Source organism: Oncorhynchus nerka, linkage group LG9a, assembly GCF_034236695.1.
Source record: "Oncorhynchus nerka isolate Pitt River linkage group LG9a, Oner_Uvic_2.0, whole genome shotgun sequence".
In the NCBI taxonomy this organism is placed as follows: Eukaryota; Metazoa; Chordata; class Actinopteri; order Salmoniformes; family Salmonidae; genus Oncorhynchus; species Oncorhynchus nerka.
This window is the reverse complement of record NC_088404.1, coordinates 17,416,163-17,436,125: the sequence shown is the minus strand read 5'-3', so window position 1 is coordinate 17,436,125 and position 19,963 is coordinate 17,416,163. Positions and strand designations below refer to the sequence as shown.

The 19,963-nt window shown below is 46.5% G+C and overlaps 1 protein-coding gene across 1 annotated transcript; it reads left to right on the top strand.

The window, feature by feature from the left end:
* The first annotated feature begins 322 nt into the window (after positions 1 to 322).
* Positions 323 to 19,894, top strand: LOC115133974 (protein Wnt-2). The gene is made up of 5 exons (XM_029667449.2): positions 323 to 731; positions 1,174 to 1,394; positions 7,074 to 7,351; positions 7,707 to 7,971; positions 19,207 to 19,894. The coding sequence occupies exons 1-5, from the start codon at positions 649 to 651 to the stop codon at positions 19,410 to 19,412; spliced, it is 1,053 nt and encodes a 350-aa protein (XP_029523309.1). The 5' UTR covers positions 323 to 648; the 3' UTR covers positions 19,413 to 19,894.
* The last annotated feature ends 69 nt before the right edge of the window (positions 19,895 to 19,963 follow it).

Below are 19,963 nucleotides of genomic sequence, written 5' to 3'. Positions count from 1 at the left end.
CAGGAAGGTTAATCAAGGGCCTATCTCCACATCTTAATTTTTAATCTGTGTGCATAATATGGCGTCATGGCTGTGAGTTTCTGGAATATTTGGCATTTGGGCGTTATAGGCATAACCATAACTAAGCGCGTTTGCGCGCACCAGTTCCTCCCAAACACGTCAAATGTTTTTGTTAAAACACTCAGGGTTTAACGCATCACGTTGTACCACATTCTACAACTTGCCGCTTGGAAATCGGCCAAGCTTGTGTCTGGTGTCAAGCTAGCCTGAACAGATACTTTCAGACATCTAATTTCTTCACCTCATTCCTGAGACAGAACTGCGCCCACCCCTTGTGTAAGCAATTTAAACCTGATAGCAGACGATCATTTGCCTATATTTACACTGCAAATCTTTGTTCACTTCAGATCGACCCAATATCTCATGCGCTTCTTTACCATAATCATTGTCATTTTTTTACGCGCAAAACTCCACCCGGGCGGTAAACCTCTTCTGATTATCGATTTTTAATGCAAGACAGAGCAGAACTTTGATTGGTGCAATCGAGAGGCTGTAGACTCCTGTCTGACGCGCGCCTGTGTTCTTTTCTACCCATGGAAATGGTCAGTACAGGTGCCTGAATGTGCACAACGACAACATTTTAATAATATGAACTTATTGCCAAGTGGAATATGTTTTTATTTATCTGTAGCAATCTGCTGGCTAACGTCAAGGGTCGACGGATCTTGGTGGTGAGTAGGCTCTCAAGAATGTGAAAATAGCACTTACGACAAATGAAAATGTAAAGTTAGTAGAAAATATTATCGGCTTTAGGAACAATATATATACACAGTGGAGTCTAAACTTTATAGTATACGCTATTGGCAAGGACTGCGTGAGACAATGCATGACTTTGGACAGAAAGGCTATGATCTGTGTAAACGTTGGTTTAATTTGAATTAAACTATAATAATTTCCAATAAAATATGTAAATGTTTAAAATAATCGAATGTTTTCCCCAGAACACTAGACATGCATGTTTCTTTAATTTGGACACATTATGGGGCAGATCATTTTTTTCTAGGAGCCTAGTTTTTAATTATATATATAAATAAACACCATAGCCCACAAGGACATTCAAACAGATTAAAGTTGCATGGTCAAAGCCAAAACCTCTTTCATCTTTCTATGCAGGTACATGGGTACCCTCGGGTCGCAAGTGATGTGCGACAACATCCCCGGGTTAATCAACAAACAGCGGCAGCTGTGCCGCCAGCATCCCAAAGTTATGCAGGCGATTGGAGCCGGGATTAAAGACTGGATCGGGGAGTGCCAACATCAGTTTCAGAACCACCGCTGGAACTGCAATACCATGGCGCGAGAACACAACTTGTTCGGACGCCTACTGCTGCGTAGTAAGTATTGAGAGGGTAAAAAACTCATGCATATGCCTACTGTAAAAATATGTAATTTCATATTTAGTTAAATACATTTTAAATTATACTGAACAAAAATATAAACACAACATGCAACAATTTCAAAGATTTGACTGAGTTACAGTTCATATAAGGAAATCAATCAATTGAAATAAATAAATGAGGCCCTATGGATTACAGATATAAATCTATTAGTCACAGATACCTTAAAAGAAATGGGCCTCACAATGGGCCTCACAATGGGCCTCAGGATCTCTTCACAGTATTTTTATGCATTCAAATTTCCATCGATAAAATGCAATGGTGTTCGTTGTCCATAGTTTATGCCTGCCCATACCATAACCCCACCGCCCCCATGGGGCACTCTGTTCACAACGTTGACATCAGCAAACTGCTCGCCCACACAACGCCATATACATGGTCTGCGGTTGTGAGGCTGGTTGGATGGTTGGACGCTCTGCCAAATTCTCTAAAAAGCTGCCTCTGCTTATGGTAGAGACATTAACATTCAATTATCTGTCAACAGCTCTTGTGGACATTCCTGCAGTCATCATGCCAATTGCACGCTCCCTCAAAACTTGAGACATCATGTGGCATTGTGTCGTGTGACAAAACTACACATTTTAGAGCTGCTTTTTATTGTGCCTCAGCTTCTTGATATGCCACACCTGTCAGGTGGAGGTTTATTTTGGCAAAGGAGAAATGCTCACTAACAGGGATGTAAACACATTTTTGAGAAATAAGCTTTTTGTGTGTATGGAACATTTCTGGGATGTTTTATTTCAGCTCATGAAACATGGGACCAACACTTTACATTATGCGTTTATATTTTGGTTCAGTGTTATTGATCAAATCAAAGATATAGGCCTATATATGAACTAAATATCATATTTTTCATTCTCAAATATGAGCATGAACATGTTATTAGCTAAATTGCTCAGGTAAAAAAGTGCAGCTATTAAATTACCATACGTAAAATAGCTGATATTCTGGAATTATTTTTTAAAATTGTGTGCTGGGAAAGTAATATAGTCTACTCATCTTCGTCCTCATGTACAAGACAAGCACTTCTGAACAATAGACTAGTAATTCCAACATGCTATCTGCTATAGACTGTAGGCTCCTAGATATATAGCAAATATGGTATGTGTTTTTCCCCAACCAATTATTAACATTTAACAGTGGCGAACCTATAAAGTTCTAGCCTTTATCAAAGTGAACGAATTTGTGTGAAATTCATGTTCTTCTTTGACAGATGTTTTCTCCGTGTGCTTGCATTGCATTCCATACATTGTCTCACTTTACAGCTCTAGATGTATCAATATGACGTGCCTGCTTGCTGCTTCTCTGATGAGAAGGGTGTAATTGCGGCACGCAATTCGGGGTGTTCCTGCATGTGGTCATTCCTGTATCTGCAGGAACCCCTCTTTACACTTCTATTGGTTGATCCATTTTTATAAGCTAGGACTCCAGTAAACAGGCAGGAGGCGACAGCTCTCCTATACAGTAGATGGCGCCAACCACCAATAAACCCCACATGGGTGACAACTGTAGCTAGTTAGGACACCGGTAGACAGTGTCCTCCGTTCTGTTAGTGAGGGCAGGTGTTTGGCAGGCGGGCGCGAACGACACTATGTGCTAGCTAGCTAGGACTCCGATACGCAGCAGGTGGGGTAGGTAGGTAGCTAGCTGGAACACGACACCAGTACATAGCAGGCGGGATAGGTAGCTAGCTAGAGCATGACACCAGTACACAGCAGGCGGGATAGACAGCTAGCTAGGACACCGGTACACAGCAGGCGGGATAGACAGCTAGCTAGGACACGACACCGGTACACAGCAGGCGGGATAGACAGCTAGCTAGGACACGACACCGGTACACAGCAGGCGGGATAGACAGCTAGCTAGGACACGACACCGGTACACAGCAGGCGGGATAGGTAGCTAGCTAGGACTCCGGTACACAGCAGGCGGGATAGACAGCTAGCTAGGACTCCGGTACACAGCAGGCGGGATAGACAGCTAGCTAGGACACGACACCGGTACACAGCAGGCGGGATAGACAGCTAGCTAGGACACGACACCGGTACACAGCAGGCGGGATAGACAGCTAGCTAGGACACGACACCGGTACACAGCAGGCGGGATAGACAGCTAGCTAGGACACGACACCGGTACACAGCAGGCGGGATAGACAGCTAGCTAGGACACGACACCGGTACACAGCAGGCGGGATAGACAGCTAGCTAGGACACGACACCGGTACACAGCAGGCGGGATAGACAGCTAGCTAGGACACGACACCGGTACACAGCAGGCGGGGTAGGTAGCTAGCTAAAACACCGGTAGACAGTGTCCTTCACCCCTAAAAACTTGGATAATACTTTTGCCTGTTGGGTACTGCTTTCCTGCAGTTCTGTTAACAACTGCATTGGTAGGTGTTTGTCTAGCTAGGTAGATAGAACTCTGGTACACAGCAGGTGGGAGGCGGGGGCGACATCGGTAGCTAGCTAGTACACCGGTAGACAGTGTTCTTCACCCCTAAAAACTTGGATAATACTTTTATTTCCCTTTATTTATTTTTCTCCACATTTTAATTGTATAGACAATCATGCAGGAACCAATGGAATGCTCGAGGGGGGGAGTGTCCACATGCAGGAGCACCCTGAATTGCGGGCCGCAATCACACACTATTGGCTCTGATCGGTATCAGGTCCAGTGCTCTACATGCTTATAAAACTGCCACAGCTGACAAATGTGGGGAGTCAAGAATAAGTGTGTCAACTCCCATCTCGTATTAGTCTTACTTCTCTCCACGTTGGAATCTCTTTTTAATTGGTATAAATGTGAGGATCCACTCCACCTTGGGGGTGATCATAGAAATAAAATGGGTAATTCTATTGGGCATCATGTCCCAGTCCTCCGGCTCCTATAGGCCCTAAGTTATTCCAAGGCGGAACATTAATGGCCAGTTTCCCAGAAAGACTAGTCCTGGTCTAAAAATCATGTTCAATGGCGATTCACTATTGAACGTATTTATTTTTTACTCCTGGACTAGGCTTAATCTGTGTCCAGGAAACCGACCCTGAGAATTGCGTGTAATTTGGTTCTTTTAATCGTCCCTTTGGTATTCAGACCTCCCAGACTCGGCTCTGGTTGTGTCACACAACATTAGGAAGCTGCTCTGATTGGCAGCATTATTGCTGTGGCACCGTGAGAAGCTACTTATTGTCAATGTCAGGACGCTAATTTAAAACAATTACTGAGTTTTTTTTTTTTGGATGGTTTCATGTTCTCATCCTTTGGTTTATCTCCTCATTAACCAGATTAAACATTCACAGTCATTCACAGGCGCACACACAGTGAGTGTGTGTGTGTGTGAGAGAGTGAGAGAACATCTTGACATAAAAACAGAGCATTGTGAACTGAAGTTTGGCGTTTCCTGATCTCAGACACGCACGCCCCCCCCCCCCCCCCCACTATCCATAGTCTTTGATCCCACAGATCTCTCATCAGTTAGAAGAGAAGTCAGGGGTATTTTATCACAGAGCATTGCTGGTCAATTTCACCTGTTTTCCCATCTTGGAGTTAGATAAAGCAACACACTGCCATGCCTTAAATAAAAGACTTGAAAGAGTAACAAACAGTATTTTTACAGGATCCTATTTAAACTGTGAACCCCCCGAGCAAGACATTTTTACATAATGTTTACTGTGTACAGTACACACACACACTGTAGTGGTTATGCATCTTTATGGGATACTGGCTGGATACAATTTACAGTTTATCTGTCGGTTTGTGTAACTTATACGCTGAGTATACAAAACACTAAGAACTTCTCTTTCCATGACATAGACTGACCAGGTGAATCCAGGTGAAAACTATGATCCCTTATTTATGTCACTTGTTAAATCCACTTCAAATAAGTGTAGATGAAGGGGAGGAGACAGGTTAAAGTAGGATTTTTTTAAAGCCTTGAGACAATTGAGACATGGATTGTGTATGTGTGCCATTCAGAGTGTGAATGGGCCAGACAAAAGATGGAAGTGCCTTTGAACGGGGTATGGTAGTAGGTGCCAGGCGCACCGGGTTGTGTCAAGAACTGCTGGGATTTTCACGCTCAACAGTTTCCTGTGTGTATCAAGAATGGTCCACCACCCAAAGGACATCCAGACAACTTGACATAATATTAGGAAGGTGTTCCTAATGATTTGTACACTCGGTGTATGTTTGTGCAATGAGTTTGTGTGCATTAGTCATGGCCTTTAGGTAAGCCTATTCATACAGTTGAAGTCGGAAGTTTACATACACCTTAGCCAAATATATTTAAACTCAGTTTTTCACAATTCCTGACATTTAATCCGAGTAAAAATTCCCTCCTTAGGTCAGTTAGGATCACCACTTTATTTTAAGAATGTGAAATGTCAGAATTGACAATTATTTATTTAACCTTTTATTTATTTCATCACATTTGCAGTGGGTCATTCCCACTCGCACATGCTTTTTCAGTTCTGCCCACAAATCTTCTATAGGATTGAGATCAGGGCTTTGTGATGGCCACTCCAATACCTTGACTTTGTTGTCCTTAAGCCATTTTGCCACAACTTTGGAAGTATGCTTGGGGCCATTGTCCATTTGGAAGATCCATTTGCGACCAAGCTTTAACTTCCTGACTGATGTCTTGAGATGTTGCTTCAATATATCCACGTAATTTTCCTCCCTCATGATGCCATCTATTGTGTGAAGTGCACCAATCCCTCCTGCAGCAAAGCACCCCCACAACATGATGCTGCCACCCCCGTGCTTCACGGTTGGGATGGTATTCTTCGGCTTGCAAGCCTCCCCCTTTTTCCTCCAAACATAACGATGGTCATTATGGCCAAACAGTTCTATTTTTGTTTCATCAGACCAGAGGACATTTCTCCAAAAAGTATGATCTTTGTCCCCATGTGCAGTGGCAAACCGTAGTCTGGCTTTTTTATAGGGGATTTGGAGCAGTGGCTTCTTCCTTGCTGAGCGGTCTTTCAGGTTATGTCGATATAGGATATAGGACTCGTTTTACTGTGGATATAGATACTTTTGTACCTGTTTTCTCCAGCATCTTCACAAGGTCCTTTGCTATTGTTCTGGGATTGATTTGCACTTTTCGCACCAAAGTACGTGGTACCTTCAGGCGTTTGGAAATTGCTCCCAAGGATGAACCAGACTTGTGGAGGTCTACAAAAAATTTTCCTGAAGTCTTGGCTGATTTCTTTTGATTTTCCCATGATGTCAAGCAAAGAAGCACTGAGCTTGAAGGTAGGCCTTGAAATACATCCACAGGTACACCTCCAATTGACTCAAATTGTCAAAACTATAGTTTGTTAACAAGAAATTTATGGAGTGGTTAAAAAACAAGTTTTAATGACTCCAACTTAAGTGAATGTAAACTTTACTGTGTGTCCATGTAACTTATAACTTCTGGTGTGTATACTGTTCCTGTGTGTGTGTGTGTGTGTGTGTGTGTGTGTGTGTGTGTGTGTGTGTGTGTGTGCGTAGTGTAGTGTGGTGGGTGTGTGGGTGTGTGTGTAGTGTGTGTGCATGTGGAGTGTGAGCTTGCTAACGTGTGTGTGTTCAGCACTCACACAATGTCTTCCTCTTCCTCTCTATGCCTAACAGGCAGTCGTGAAGCGGCCTTTGTGCATGCCATCTCCTCGGCCGGGGTGGTCCACACGCTGTCCCGGGCTTGCAGCCAGGGAGAGCTGCAGTCGTGCTCCTGTGACCCCACCAAGAAGGGCTCGTCCCGGGATGCCAAGGGGACGTTCGACTGGGGCGGCTGCAGCGACCATGTGGAGCACGCCATGAGGTTCAGCCAGTCCTTCGTAGACGCCAAAGAGAGAAAGGAGAGAGACGCCAGGGCTCTGATGAACCTCCACAACAACCGAGCTGGGAGAAAGGTGGGTTCAAAGTTCAAACACATGGGGGAGTAATGACTCCAACTGAACCAATTTGATCTAGATCAGTGTTTTCCAAACAGTTGGTTTGCATATTTGTATTCCTGAACTAGTTGACTAGTGGAATCAGGTGTGCCAATCAAGGGCTAGTGATCCAAGAGTAGAGGGTTGGGATACACTTGTTTAGAGGAATTTGATAGGCTATTACCCTGTGTAGATTCCTTCCAGAGACACACGTGCACATACACGTGCACATACAAACCCTACCTGACACACAACCACCAACCAACCAGATACACACCTAGCCTCCCTGACAACACTTCTTTCTCTCTCCATCCCCTTCCTCATCACCATACAGGCGGTGAAGCGGTTTATGTCCCTGGAGTGTAAGTGTCATGGCGTGAGCGGCTCCTGCAGCGTCCGGACCTGCTGGCTGGCCTTGGCCGACTTCCGCCGCACGGGCGACCACCTGCGGCGGCGCTACAACGGGGCGGTGCAGGTGGCTATGAACCAGTATGGCACGGGCTTCACCACCGCACAGCGACACTTCAAACGGCCCAGCAAGAACGACCTGGTCTACTTCGAGGACTCGCCAGACTACTGCATAAGAGACCAAGAGTCTGGTGAGTCTGGTTTGTAGTGTTCAGATTTAGTCCACAGTCCAGACAGAGATACTGACGTAGATGACGTACGCTCTGTCTGACATCTGACATGACTGTCTCGCTGTAGAGTAGAACACCGTACTACTTGACCATAATATCTTCAGTATGTGGTAATATTTTCACAGGGTAACCGCTCAGCCTCTTGTACAGTAGGGTTATTCTCTTAATGCTGCACCGGATAACACCATAGAGAATGTGTTGGTGTGCCTGTGAGCGAGAGGGCGAAAACTGTATGTGTGGGTGCGTTTCTGAGACGGCAAGAAAATAGTGTTTGTGTGTGAGTGAAAACAATGTGTGTGTGATCTGAAGGACCTGGGTGCCCGCCAGGCAGCAGATGATCTGAGGTGATCAGGTGTCGGCCAGTTTAAGGGCCATTACACACTTCGGTGGGCTGAAACCCGACCTGCCGCGCACCACTATAAATTACCCCTGCTGGAGCACACACACATACCCTTGGGCACAGTGATGGCCCCTACACCTCTGCATGCTTGGAACCCCAAAATGGAGGAATATTTGGAGGGTAAGTCATATCTCTCAAACCCCTCTGACCGACATCAAAGCTAACCACTCCTAATGTAGACCTGGGACGGCCTCTCTGAAGTTCCCTCCCCTCTTTTTCTCCTCTCCTTCATTACGCTGACCTAAAGTCACAGGATAGGTGAAGGCAATATGGTGAACACCCACCACTGAGGATAGATGAAGGCAGTATGGTGAACACCCACCACTGAGGATAGATGAAGGCAATATGGTGAACACCCACCACTGAGGATAGATGAAGGCTATATGGTGAACACCCACCACTGAGGATAGGTGAAGGCAGTATGGTGAACACCCAGTACTGAGGATAGGTGAAGGCAATATGGTGAAAACCCACCACTGAGGATATGTGAAGGCAGTATGGTGAACACCCAGTACTGAGGATAGGTGAAGGCAGTATGGTGAACACCCACCACTGAGGATAGGTGAAGGCAGTATGGTGAACACCCAGTACTGAGGATAGGTGAAGGCAGTATGGTGAACACCCACCACTGAGGATAGGTGAAGGCAGTATGGTGAACACCCAGTACTGAGGATAGGTGAAGGCAGTATGGTGAACACCCAGTACTGAGGATAGGTGAAGGCAGTATGGTGAACACCCACCACTGGGGATAGGTGAAGGCAGTATGGTGAACACCCACCACTGAGGATAGGTGAAGGCAGTATGGTGAACACCCACCACTGGGGATAGGTGAAGGCAGTATGGTGAACACCCACCACTGAGGATAGATGAAGGCTATATGGTGAACACCCACCACTGAGGATAGATGAAGGCTATATGGTGAACACCCACCACTGAGGATAGGTGAAGGCAGTATGGTGAACACCCAGTACTGAGGATAGGTGAAGGCAATATGGTGAACACCCACCACTGAGGATAGGTGAAGGTAGTATGGTGAACACCCAGTACTGAGGATAGGTGAAGGCAGTATGGTGAACACCCACCACTGAGGATAGGTGAAGGCAGTATGGTGAACACCCAGTACTGAGGATAGGTGAAGGCAGTATGGTGAACACCCACCACTGAGGATAGGTGAAGGCTATATGGTGAACACCCAGTACTGAGGATAGGTGAAGGCAGTATGTTGAACACCCAGTACTGAGGATAGGTGAAAGCAGTATGGTGAACACCCACCACTGAGGATAGGTGAAGGCAGTATGGTGAACACCCAGTACTGAGGATAGGTGAAGGCAGTATGGTGAACACCCACCACTGAGGATAGGTGAAGGCTATATGGTGAACACCCAGTACTGAGGATAGGTGAAGGCAGTATGTTGAACACCCAGTACTGAGGATAGGTGAAAGCAGTATGGTGAACACCCACCACTGAGGATAGGTGGAGGCTATATGGTGAACACCCAGTACTGAGGATAGGTGAAGGCAGTATGGTGAACACCCAGTACTGAGGATAGGTGAAGGCAGTATGGTGAACACCCACCACTGGGGATAGTTGAAGGCAGTATGGTGAACACCCACCACTGAGGATAGGTGAAGGCAGTATGTTGAACACCCAGTACTGAGGATAGGTGAAGGCAGTATGTTGAACACCCAGTACTGAGGATAGGTGAAGGCTATATGGTGAACACCCATTGCTGAGGATAGGTGAAGCCAATATAGTGAACACCCACCACTGAGGATAGGTGAAGGCAATATGTTGAACATCCAGTACTGAGGATAGGTGAAGGCAATATGGTGAACACCCAGTACTGAGGATAGGTGAAGGCAATATGGTGAACACCCACCACTGAGGATAGGTGAAGGCAATATGTTGAACACCCAGTACTGAGGATAGGTGAAGGCAGTATGGTGAACACCCACCACTGGGGATAGGTGAAGGCAGTATGGTGAACACCCACCACTGAGGATAGATGAAGGCTATATGGTGAACACCCACCACTGAGGATAGATGAAGGCTATATGGTGAACACCCACCACTGAGGATAGGTGAAGGCAGTATGGTGAACACCCAGTACTGAGGATAGGTGAAGGCAATATGGTGAACACCCACCACTGAGGATAGGTGAAGGTAGTATGGTGAACACCCAGTACTGAGGATAGGTGAAGGCAGTATGGTGAACACCCACCACTGAGGATAGGTGAAGGCTATATGGTGAACACCCAGTACTGAGGATAGGTGAAGGCAGTATGTTGAACACCCAGTACTGAGGATAGGTGAAAGCAGTATGGTGAACACCCACCACTGAGGATAGGTGAAGGCAGTATGGTGAACACCCACCACTGGGGATAGGTGAAGGCAGTATGGTGAACACCCACCACTGAGGATAGGTGAAGGCAGTATGGTGAACACCCACCACTGGGGATAGGTGAAGGCAGTATGGTGAACACCCACCACTGAGGATAGATGAAGGCTATATGGTGAACACCCACCACTGAGGATAGATGAAGGCTATATGGTGAACACCCACCACTGAGGATAGGTGAAGGCAGTATGGTGAACACCCAGTACTGAGGATAGGTGAAGGCAATATGGTGAACACCCACCACTGAGGATAGGTGAAGGTAGTATGGTGAACACCCAGTACTGAGGATAGGTGAAGGCAGTATGGTGAACACCCACCACTGAGGATAGGTGAAGGCAGTATGGTGAACACCCAGTACTGAGGATAGGTGAAGGCAGTATGGTGAACACCCACCACTGAGGATAGGTGAAGGCTATATGGTGAACACCCAGTACTGAGGATAGGTGAAGGCAGTATGTTGAACACCCAGTACTGAGGATAGGTGAAAGCAGTATGGTGAACACCCACCACTGAGGATAGGTGAAGGCAGTATGGTGAACACCCAGTACTGAGGATAGGTGAAGGCAGTATGGTGAACACCCACCACTGAGGATAGGTGAAGGCTATATGGTGAACACCCAGTACTGAGGATAGGTGAAGGCAGTATGTTGAACACCCAGTACTGAGGATAGGTGAAAGCAGTATGGTGAACACCCACCACTGAGGATAGGTGGAGGCTATATGGTGAACACCCAGTACTGAGGATAGGTGAAGGCAGTATGGTGAACACCCAGTACTGAGGATAGGTGAAGGCAGTATGGTGAACACCCACCACTGGGGATAGTTGAAGGCAGTATGGTGAACACCCACCACTGAGGATAGGTGAAGGCAGTATGTTGAACACCCAGTACTGAGGATAGGTGAAGGCAGTATGTTGAACACCCAGTACTGAGGATAGGTGAAGGCTATATGGTGAACACCCATTGCTGAGGATAGGTGAAGCCAATATAGTGAACACCCACCACTGAGGATAGGTGAAGGCAATATGTTGAACATCCAGTACTGAGGATAGGTGAAGGCAATATGGTGAACACCCAGTACTGAGGATAGGTGAAGGCAATATGGTGAACACCCACCACTGAGGATAGGTGAAGGCAATATGTTGAACACCCAGTACTGAGGATAGGTGAAGGCAGTATGGTGAACACCCACCACTGGGGATAGGTGAAGGCAGTATGGTGAACACCCACCACTGAGGATAGATGAAGGCTATATGGTGAACACCCACCACTGAGGATAGATGAAGGCTATATGGTGAACACCCACCACTGAGGATAGGTGAAGGCAGTATGGTGAACACCCAGTACTGAGGATAGGTGAAGGCAATATGGTGAACACCCACCACTGAGGATAGGTGAAGGTAGTATGGTGAACACCCAGTACTGAGGATAGGTGAAGGCAGTATGGTGAACACCCAGTACTGAGGATAGGTGAAGGCAGTATGTTGAACACCCAGTACTGAGGATAGGTGAAAGCAGTATGGTGAACACCCACCACTGAGGATAGGTGAAGGCAGTATGGTGAACACCCAGTACTGAGGATAGGTGAAGGCAGTATGGTGAACACCCACCACTGAGGATAGGTGAAGGCTATATGGTGAACACCCAGTACTGAGGATAGGTGAAGGCAGTATGTTGAACACCCAGTACTGAGGATAGGTGAAAGCAGTATGGTGAACACCCACCACTGAGGATAGGTGGAGGCTATATGGTGAACACCCAGTACTGAGGATAGGTGAAGGCAGTATGGTGAACACCCAGTACTGAGGATAGGTGAAGGCAGTATGGTGAACACCCACCACTGGGGATAGTTGAAGGCAGTATGGTGAACACCCACCACTGAGGATAGGTGAAGGCAGTATGTTGAACACCCAGTACTGAGGATAGGTGAAGGCAGTATGTTGAACACCCAGTACTGAGGATAGGTGAAGGCTATATGGTGAACACCCATTGCTGAGAATAGGTGAAGCCAATATAGTGAACACCCACCACTGAGGATAGGTGAAGGCAATATGTTGAACATCCAGTACTGAGGATAGGTGAAGGCAATATGGTGAACACCCAGTACTGAGGATAGGTGAAGGCAATATGGTGAACACCCACCACTGAGGATAGGTGAAGGCAATATGTTGAACACCCAGTACTGAGGATAGGTGAAGGCAGTATGGTGAACACCCACCACTGAGGATAGGTGAAGGCAGTATGTTGAACACCCAGTACTGAGGATAGGTGAAGGCAATATGGTGAACACCCACCACTGAGGATAGGTGAAGACAGTATGTTGAACACCCAGTACTGAGGATAGGTGAAGGCAGTATGGTGAACACCCAGTACTGAGGATAGGTGAAGGCAGTATGGTGAACACCCAGTACTGAGGATAGGTGAAGGCAGTATGGTGAACACCCACCACTGAGGATAGATGAAGGCTATATGGTGAACACCTAGTACTGAGGATAGTTGAAGGCAGTATGTTGAACACCCACCACTGAGGATAGGTGAAGGCAGTATGTTGAACACCCAGTACTGAGGATAGGTGAAGGCAGTATGGTGAACACCCAGTACTGAGGATAGGTGAAGGCAGTATGGTGAACACCCACCACTGAGGATAGGTGAAGGCAGTATGGTGAACACCCAGTACTGAGGATAGGTGAAGGCAGTATGGTGAACACCCAGTACTGAGGATAGGTGAAGGCAGTATGGTGAACACCCACCACTGGGGATAGGTGAAGGCAGTATGGTGAACACCCACCACTGGGGATAGGTGAAGGCAGTATGGTGAACACCCACCACTGGGGATAGGTGAAGGCAGTATGGTGAATACCCACCACTGAGGATAGATGAAGGCTATATGGTGAACAAACAACAATTGAGGATAGATGAAGGCTATATGGTGAACACCCACCACTGAGGATAGGTGAAGGCAGTATGGTGAACACCCAGTACTGAGGATAGGTGAAGGCAATATGGTGAACACCCACCACTGAGGATAGGTGAAGGCAGTATGGTGAACACCCAGTACTGAGGATAGGTGAAGGCAGTATGGTGAACACCCACCACTGAGGATAGGTGAAGGCAGTATGGTGAACACCCAGTACTGAGGATAGGTGAAGGCAGTATGGTGAACACCCACCACTGAGGATAGGTGAAGGCAGTATGGTGAACACCCAGTACTGAGGATAGGTGAAGGCAGTATGGTGAACACCCAGTACTGAGGATAGGTGAAGGCAGTATGGTGAACACCCACCACTGAGGATAGGTGAAGGCTATATGGTGAACACCCAGTACTGAGGATAGGTGAAGGCAGTATGTTGAACACCCACCACTGAGGATAGGTGAAGGGTATATGGTGAACACCCAGTACTGAGGATAGGTGAAGGCAATATGGTGAACACCCAGTACTGAGGATAGGTGAAGGCAGTATGGTGAACACCCACCACTGGGGATAGGTGAAGGCAGTATGGTGAACACCCACCACTGAGGATAGGTGAAGGCAGTATGTTGAACACCCAGTACTGAGGATAGGTGAACGCAGTATGTTGAACACCCAGTACTGAGGATAGGTGAAGGCAGTATGGTGAACACCCAGTACTGAGGATAGGTGAAGGCAGTATGGTGAACACCCACCACTGAGGATAGGTGAAGGCTATATGGTGAACACCCAGTACTGAGGATAGGTGAAGGCAGTATGGTGAACACCCACCACTGAAGATAGGTGAAGGCAATATGGTGAACACCCAGTGCTGAGGATAGGTGAAGGCAATATAGTGAACACCCACCATTGAGGATAGGTGGAGGCAATATGGTGAACACCCAGTACTGAGGATAGGTGAAGGCAGTATGGTGAACACCCACCACTGAGGATAGGTGAAGGCAATATGTTGAACATCCAGTACTGAGGATAGGTGAAGGCAATATGGTGAACACCCAGTACTGAGGATAGGTGAAGGCAATATGGTGAACACCCACCACTGAGGATAGGTGAAGGCAATATATTGAACACCCAGTACTGAGGATAGGTGAAGGCAGTATGTTGAACACCCAGTACTGAGGATAGGTGAAGGCAATATGGTGAACACCCACCACTGAGGATAGGTGAAGGCAGTATGGTGAACACCCAGTACTGAGGATAGGTGAAGGCAGTATGGTGAACACCCAGTACTGAGTATAGGCGAAGGCAGTATGGTGAACACCCAGTACTGAGGATAGGTGACGGCAGTATGGTGAACACCCAGTACTGAGGATAGGTGAATGCAGTATGGTGAACACCCAGTACTGAGGATAGGTGAAGGCAGTATGGTGAACACCCACCACTGAGGATAGGTGAAGGCAATATGGTGAACACCCAGTACTGAGGATAGGTGAAGGCAGTATGTTGAACACCCAGTACTGAGGATAGGTGAAGGCAGTATGTTGATCACCCAGTACTGAGGATAGGTGAAAGCAGTATGGTGAACACCCAGTACTGAGGATAGGTGAAGGCAGTATGGTGAACACCCAGTACTGAGGATAGGTGAAGGCAGTATGTTGAACACCCAGTACTGAGGATAGGTGAAGGCAGTATGTCGAACACCCAGTACTGAGGATAGGTGAAGGCAATATGGTGAACACCCACCACTGAGGATAGGTGAAGGCAATATGGTGAACACCCACCACTGAGGATAGGTGAAGGCAGTATGTTGAACACCCAGTACTGATGATAGGTGAAGGCAGTATGTTGAACACCCAGTACTGAGGATAGGTGAAGGCAGTATGTTGAACACCTACCACTGAGGATAGGTGAAGGCAGTATGGTGAACACCCACCACTGAGGATAGGTGAAGGCAATATGGTGAACACCCACCACTGAGGATAGGTGAAGGCAGTATGTTGAACATCCACCACTGAGGTATTTAACGTCAGCACAATTGAAGAAAAGGAAACAAGGAGAGTACTTTTTTCACATCTTGTTATGTTACATCCTTATTTGAAAATGTATCATCAATCTACACACAATACCCCATAATGACAAAGAGAAAACAGTTTTTTAGAAATGTTTGCAAATTTATAAAAAATGAAAAACAGATACCTTATTTACATAAGTATTCAGACCCTTTGCTATGAGACTTGAAATTAAGCTCTGGTGCATCCTGTTTCCATTGATCATCCTTGAGATGTTTCTACAACTTGATTGGAGTCCACCTGTGATAAATTCAATTGATTGGACATGATTTGGAAAGGCACACACCTGTCTATATAAGGTCCCACAGTTGACAATGCATGTCAGAGTAAAAACCAAGCCATGAGGTCAAAGGAATTGTCCGTAGAGCTCCTAAACAGGATTGTCGAGGCACAGATCTGGGGAACGCTACCAAAAGAATTATGCAGCATTGAAGGCCCCCAAGAACACAGTGGCCTCCATCATTCTTAAATGGAAGATGTTTGGAACCACCAAGAATCTTCCTAGAGCTGGCCGCCTGGCCAAACTAAGCAATCGGGGGAGAAGGCTCTTGGTCAGGGAGGTGACCAAGAACCCGATTGTCACTCTGACAGAGCTCCAGAGTTCCTCTGTGGAGGTGGGAGAACCTTCCAGAAGGACAAATATCTCTGCAGCACTCCACCAACTAGGCCTTTATGGTAGAGTGGCCAGTCGGAAGCCACTCCTCAGTGAAAGGGACATGACAGCCCGCTTGGGGTTTGCCAAAAGGCACCTACAGGACTCTCAGACCATGAGAAACAAGATTCTCTGGTCTGATGAAACCAAGATTTAATTATTGGCCTGAATGCCAAGCGTCATGTCTGGAGGAAACCTGGCACCATCACTACGGTGAAGCATGGCAGTGGCAGAATCATGCTGTGGGGTGTTTTTCAGTGGCAGGGACTTGGAGACTAGTTAGGATTGAGGGAGAGATGAACGGAGCAAAGTACAGAGAGATCCTTGATGAAAGCTCCAGAGCGCTCAGAACCTCAGACTGGGGCAAAGGTTCACCTTCTAACAGGACAATGACACTAAGCACACAGCCAAGACAATGTAGGAGTGGCTTCGGGACAAGTCTATTATGTAAATGTGATATCCTTTTCTTATTAATACATTTGTAGAAAGTTCTAAAAACCTGTTTTTGCTACGTCATGGGGTATTGTGTGTAGATTGATGAGGGGAAAAAATGATTTAATCCATTTTAGAATAAAGCTGTAACGTTGCAAAATGTGGAACATGTCAAGGGGTCTGAATACTTTCCGAATGCACTGTATACACTCCTCGGACAGTTTATTTGGTACACTCATCTATTACCGGTTTTGACCCCCTTTGTCTCCTGAATGGACCTGGTCAGCAGAAATGTTAAGATACGTTGTGGCGTTCAATCATTATTCAATTGGTATCAAGTGACCTAACGTTCCTCACACCAGTACACCACCTTCATGGACTGCTTACGCCAAATCCTGACTGCCATCAGCATGATGCAAGAGGAACCGGACCAGGCATTGTTTTTCCACTCCTCAATTGTCCAGTGTTGGAGAACGTGTGCCCACTGGAGCCATTTCTTCTTGTTTTTAGCTGATCGGGGTAGAACGTCTGCTGCAATTGTCGTCTGCTGCAACAGCCCATCCGTGACAAGGATTGACGAGTTGCACATTCCGAGATGCATTTCTGCACACCACTGTTTTACTGCACCATTATTTGTCAGTTTGTTATTTTTGCACAATTCTGTTATTTTGCACAATTCTGTTATTTTGCACAATTCTCCTTCAACCTCTCATCAATGAACTGTTTTTCACCCACACTACTGCCACTGACTGGATGTTATTTGTTTACTAGACAATGTAGTGCATGCAAAGCGCAGGAGGCTTGCCGTTTGAGATACTGGAACTGGCACCAACGATCATACCACGCTCAAAGTCGCTTAGGTCACTTGTTTTGCCCATTGTAACGTTCAATAGAACAGTAACTGAACGCCTCGACTCCAGTCTGCCTGCTTTATATGAAGGGTCTTTATGGCCTGTATACATGTAAGCATGGTGAGCTCACTGATCATGGCCCCTCTCATGAGAACCTCTCTCCACAGACATTGGCTCCAGTCATCTTGGATGCCACACACACACACACCACACACACACACACACACACACACACACACACACACACACACACACACACACACACACACACACACACACACACACACACACACACACACAGCCCTGGGAGACAGATACTGTAGAGACTGCACCCCCCTGTGCCTCTCCAAAGTGTGAAATCAATTTCCCTCGGCCCCATGGAGGCTCAGGTGCTAAACTCATCTCTCGGCGCCCCCTCATCTTAATTCAATAAGCAGACGCCAGGAGAGAAGAGAGAGAGGGAGAGAGAGAAGGGGGGTGGAGTCTGTCCTTGATGTCAACCCTAGCTGTGCAGCATACCATGACTGACGGAGAGGCGGACACGTTGTCGGGTGGGGGTGGAGTCTCATCGTGCCCAGACACAATACCTGACTGCTCTCCCTCTTTTTCTACCTCCCTCCTCCTCCCTATCACTCTACCTCCCTCTATCTCTCAGCAGTGAGGAACAGATGGACAGAGTGGGAAGGAGGGATGAGGAAGAGGAGAGCATAGAGGGCTATAGAAATAAGCTGCCTAGAATAGACATGATTTGTTCCCAATCCCAAATCGACTCCTAGCTAGCCCCTTTAAGTCAGGACATTCATCGTCACGTGTACAGGGTTTTCACCTTAGTGCAGAGGAAGGAGGTAAGGAAGCTACTTTAGACTATTGAGATGCACCCCATTGAGGTTTGAGTTGAGGCCTCAAATAAATAGTAAATATTGATCTAATTTAATTGTATTATGGGATGATTTCTGAGAGTCCAATAAGCCTGCCAGACTCCCTTGCATGGTCACTCTGAGAAGAGGTGCAGGAGTGTGTGTGTGTGATAGTGTGACAGTGAGTGCCAGCCAGGGTGTAAAATTAACACCTGATGAAGAACCTGACTACCAGCTGATGGCTCCTATCATGGATCGCTCATCCTGTCTCCCTTCATCCTCTTATCCCTCACTCCCTCCTCATCTCCCCGCTCCTGCACGCCTTGCTCACTCTATCACTCACCGTCTTATCCAGTTAAGATTGAGTACACTGCATTCTATTGGAATGATGTCAATACCTGTACGGTAGTGGGGCTTAGCCCGCTGTTTGCCAACAATCACTCCATTGCAGCTAAAGATTAGATTTAGTCTATTTGGCATGTTATAAGCACATTTTATAAGGATTGTATGTGGATCACAAGGTATAAAAATCTTACTGGTTCAATATACAGGCAGAATATATACCATATACCAATATATACCTGATTGTGTCTCTTCTGATTTGATTCATTATTTCTCTCCCTCGCCAGGTTCGGTGGGGACGGGAGGGCGGGTGTGCAACCGGACGTCTCGCGCCGTAGACAGCTGCGAGGTTATGTGCTGCGGCCGGGGCTACGATACAACACGCGTCAGCCGCACCACCAAGTGTGAGTGCAAGTTTCACTGGTGCTGCGCTGTGCACTGCCGGGACTGCAACCAGGAGATGGACGTGCACACCTGCAAGGCCCAAACATGACTATACCACCAACCAACCTCTTATCCAGATTTGGTCTGAAATGGCAACCTATTTCCTATGGTGCGCTACTTTTGAGTAGTGCACTAACTAGTGAATAGGGTGGATTTTGGACATAACGCCAAATCAGTCTGACTTGCACCTGTAGGCTATTGCACCAAGAACACCTTACAATCTAATTTTGTTCTTCCCTCACATTCCATTATATTTATTTGCTCTCTCAATAACCAAAAAACATTTCTGAAATGTATTCAAATTTGTATATGTAAATACAAACTTTATGTAATTTAAAAGAAAGTTGAGTGTATAGTTTATGGAAACTGGTTGATAGCAGACCTGACCATACACCCCTGTCCTCAACCAGCCAGTTCCAGGACATGCTTTAGTCACCTGACCGCCATTTATGTTCCATGGCCCACAGGAATATTTATTACAGTTGTGATATATGCTTGACAATCAAAATTGTGTAGTAGAAGTTGCAGCAATACACATAGTCCTTTATTTTGGTATTTTTTTCACTTTTTTAATGATGGCAATTGAGCACCTTTTTTTTG